At 39.3% G+C, this 2,040-nt stretch overlaps 1 protein-coding gene across 1 annotated transcript in view; it reads right to left on the bottom strand.

Annotated features, from left to right (window-relative positions):
- SKP2 (S-phase kinase associated protein 2) overlaps positions 1 to 2,040 on the bottom strand; it is an 87,122-nt gene that overhangs the window by 31,709 nt on the left and 53,373 nt on the right. Inside the window, exon 4 of the mRNA XM_007953229.2 lies at positions 669 to 812. Within this exon, the coding sequence (XP_007951420.1) occupies positions 669 to 812 (144 nt within the window). The remainder of the gene's footprint in view (positions 1 to 668; positions 813 to 2,040) is intronic.

The following is a 2,040-nucleotide window of genomic DNA, read 5'->3' as shown; positions in this document are numbered from 1 at the left end:
CTTGGAGTGAACAAAGGAAAGCATGGATGTGAAAGAGATGGAGAAGATGCAGCCACAGAAGTAGGATAAAAACCAAGTGGGAGAGGTGGGCCACCATATGACTAAGAAAAGAAGGGAAAATACTAGTGTCAGAATACTTATGCTTAATTCTTAGCACTGCTGTTCTTAGCTGATTTTTCTGCTTAGTTTTTAGTGACTATACCCAAGAACGAGATACCATTAAACCGTACTGCAAAATTATCAGTAATCTAGAAATGCAGGCTATTTAGGATTACTTTTCAAAATCATCTATAAAACAAACAAAAATAAGGTATTTATTTTAGCTTGCAAATTTATTCACAATAGGATCAGAAATCAAAAGCCATACAATTGTTATAAACCCCCTTTTACCCATCACCAAAGGAGAGGGGAAGTAGAGAGGCAGCCCAAGTTTGCCAATAAAGGCTCTTCTTGGACCCCTTCTGCTAAGGACCAAGTTGAGAAGCTAAATATGTACATCTCTGACCCTAGAAACAGTAACCCTGAATTAAAATGGAAATGGTGTCATTGAAAACTGTGCCATGCTTCAACATAAAGGACACATAGCAAGATATGCAAAGAAAGATGATTTGTTATTTGATCTCAAGACACACAAAGAGTTTTTTCTGGAGAATTTTTTTTTTTTTTACCTGAAATGTTCAACTAATGGTTGGTCTACAAATGACCGTGGGCAGCGGAAGGCAATCACCCCTCGAGACAGCAACCGAACAATCACATCTGGGTGCAGACTTTTGCCTGTGAGGTCTAAGGTCTGCCATAGAGACTCATCAGTCCTGGAAAAGAGGAGATGCATCATTCGGTAAAGTTGACCCCACGGAATCCTGGAGGCCCTAAACACTAGTACTAACAGGGAACACATAGCCACTAAATACCCGGGAAGTAAATTCTAAAGGGACCTTTGCTTTTGACTTGGTTCTATAATTAGTGATATTTTTAAGGCACAGTTGAATACTTCTTGGTCATAGCAAGGATAGGCTTACACCTTTCTCTATCTATGTATGTATTTCCAATTTAGATGGCTCACTGCTACCATTAGCAATATTATGATCTGAATGAAATTCCTGCATTCAATTCCACTTGATAAAAATACGAAATAATTGACAAATTGCTTATTATTAATAAGTAGGTAGGTTCTGGTGGCATAGTGCCTAAGGCATTTGACTGCTAACCAGAAGGCTGGTGGTTCAAACTCACCAGCCACTCCCTGGAAGGAAGGTTGGGCAATCTACTTCTGATACCTCCTCGGAAACCCAAGGAAGGGTCGCTATCAGTCAGATCTGACTCTATGGCAGTGAGTTTGGTTTGGTTTTTTGGTATTGTTAGGTTCAAAACAATTTAAATGATCATGCTTGCCATTTTTTTTTTGTCATTGTTAAGAATGAGCAGGTTACCACAAAGACCATAAGTAACATGTAAACATAAGGAAAATTAGTACTATTTTATGATAAGTTATGGCTGTCACAGACATCTACTAGGAAAAAATAGTCATGGTTTAGCTGTTTTCAATATCTCACATTACACATGAGAACAGTACCTGTTAACCTTAAAAATTATATATGTTTATAATATATAAGAAGGGAGCTCTGGTAGCATAGTAGCTAAGGAACTTAACTGCTAACTAGAAGGCTGGTGGTTCAAACCCACCGGTCACTCCTCGGAAGAAAGGTTGGGCAATCTACTTCCGTAGTGATACTATCTCGGAAACCCAAGGAGGGGTCGTTATGAGTTGGGTCTGACTCGATGGCACATAACAACAACAACAACAAATATAAGAAGGAATATATAAGGTATATGTGAAATATACATATGTATAAGGAGCCCTAGTGATATGGTGGTTAAATGCTTGTCTGTTAACCAAAAGGTTCCTGTGGTGGTTATGTTTGTGTGTCAACTTGGCTGGGCCTGGTTAAGTGGATGAGCAGCTGGTGGTAGTTATTCCCCATGATGAGACTGGCAATCAACTCCATGGTGGGATCTACCACAAGCAGCTGAGTAGCTGTC

Source organism: Orycteropus afer, unplaced genomic scaffold (genome assembly GCF_000298275.1).
Source record: "Orycteropus afer afer isolate SDZICR_OR568_19922 unplaced genomic scaffold, OryAfe1.0 scaffold00378, whole genome shotgun sequence".
NCBI classification, from domain to species: Eukaryota; Metazoa; Chordata; class Mammalia; order Tubulidentata; family Orycteropodidae; genus Orycteropus; species Orycteropus afer.
The sequence above is the reverse complement of the archived record's forward strand: the minus strand, read 5'-3'. Positions and strand labels throughout refer to the sequence as shown.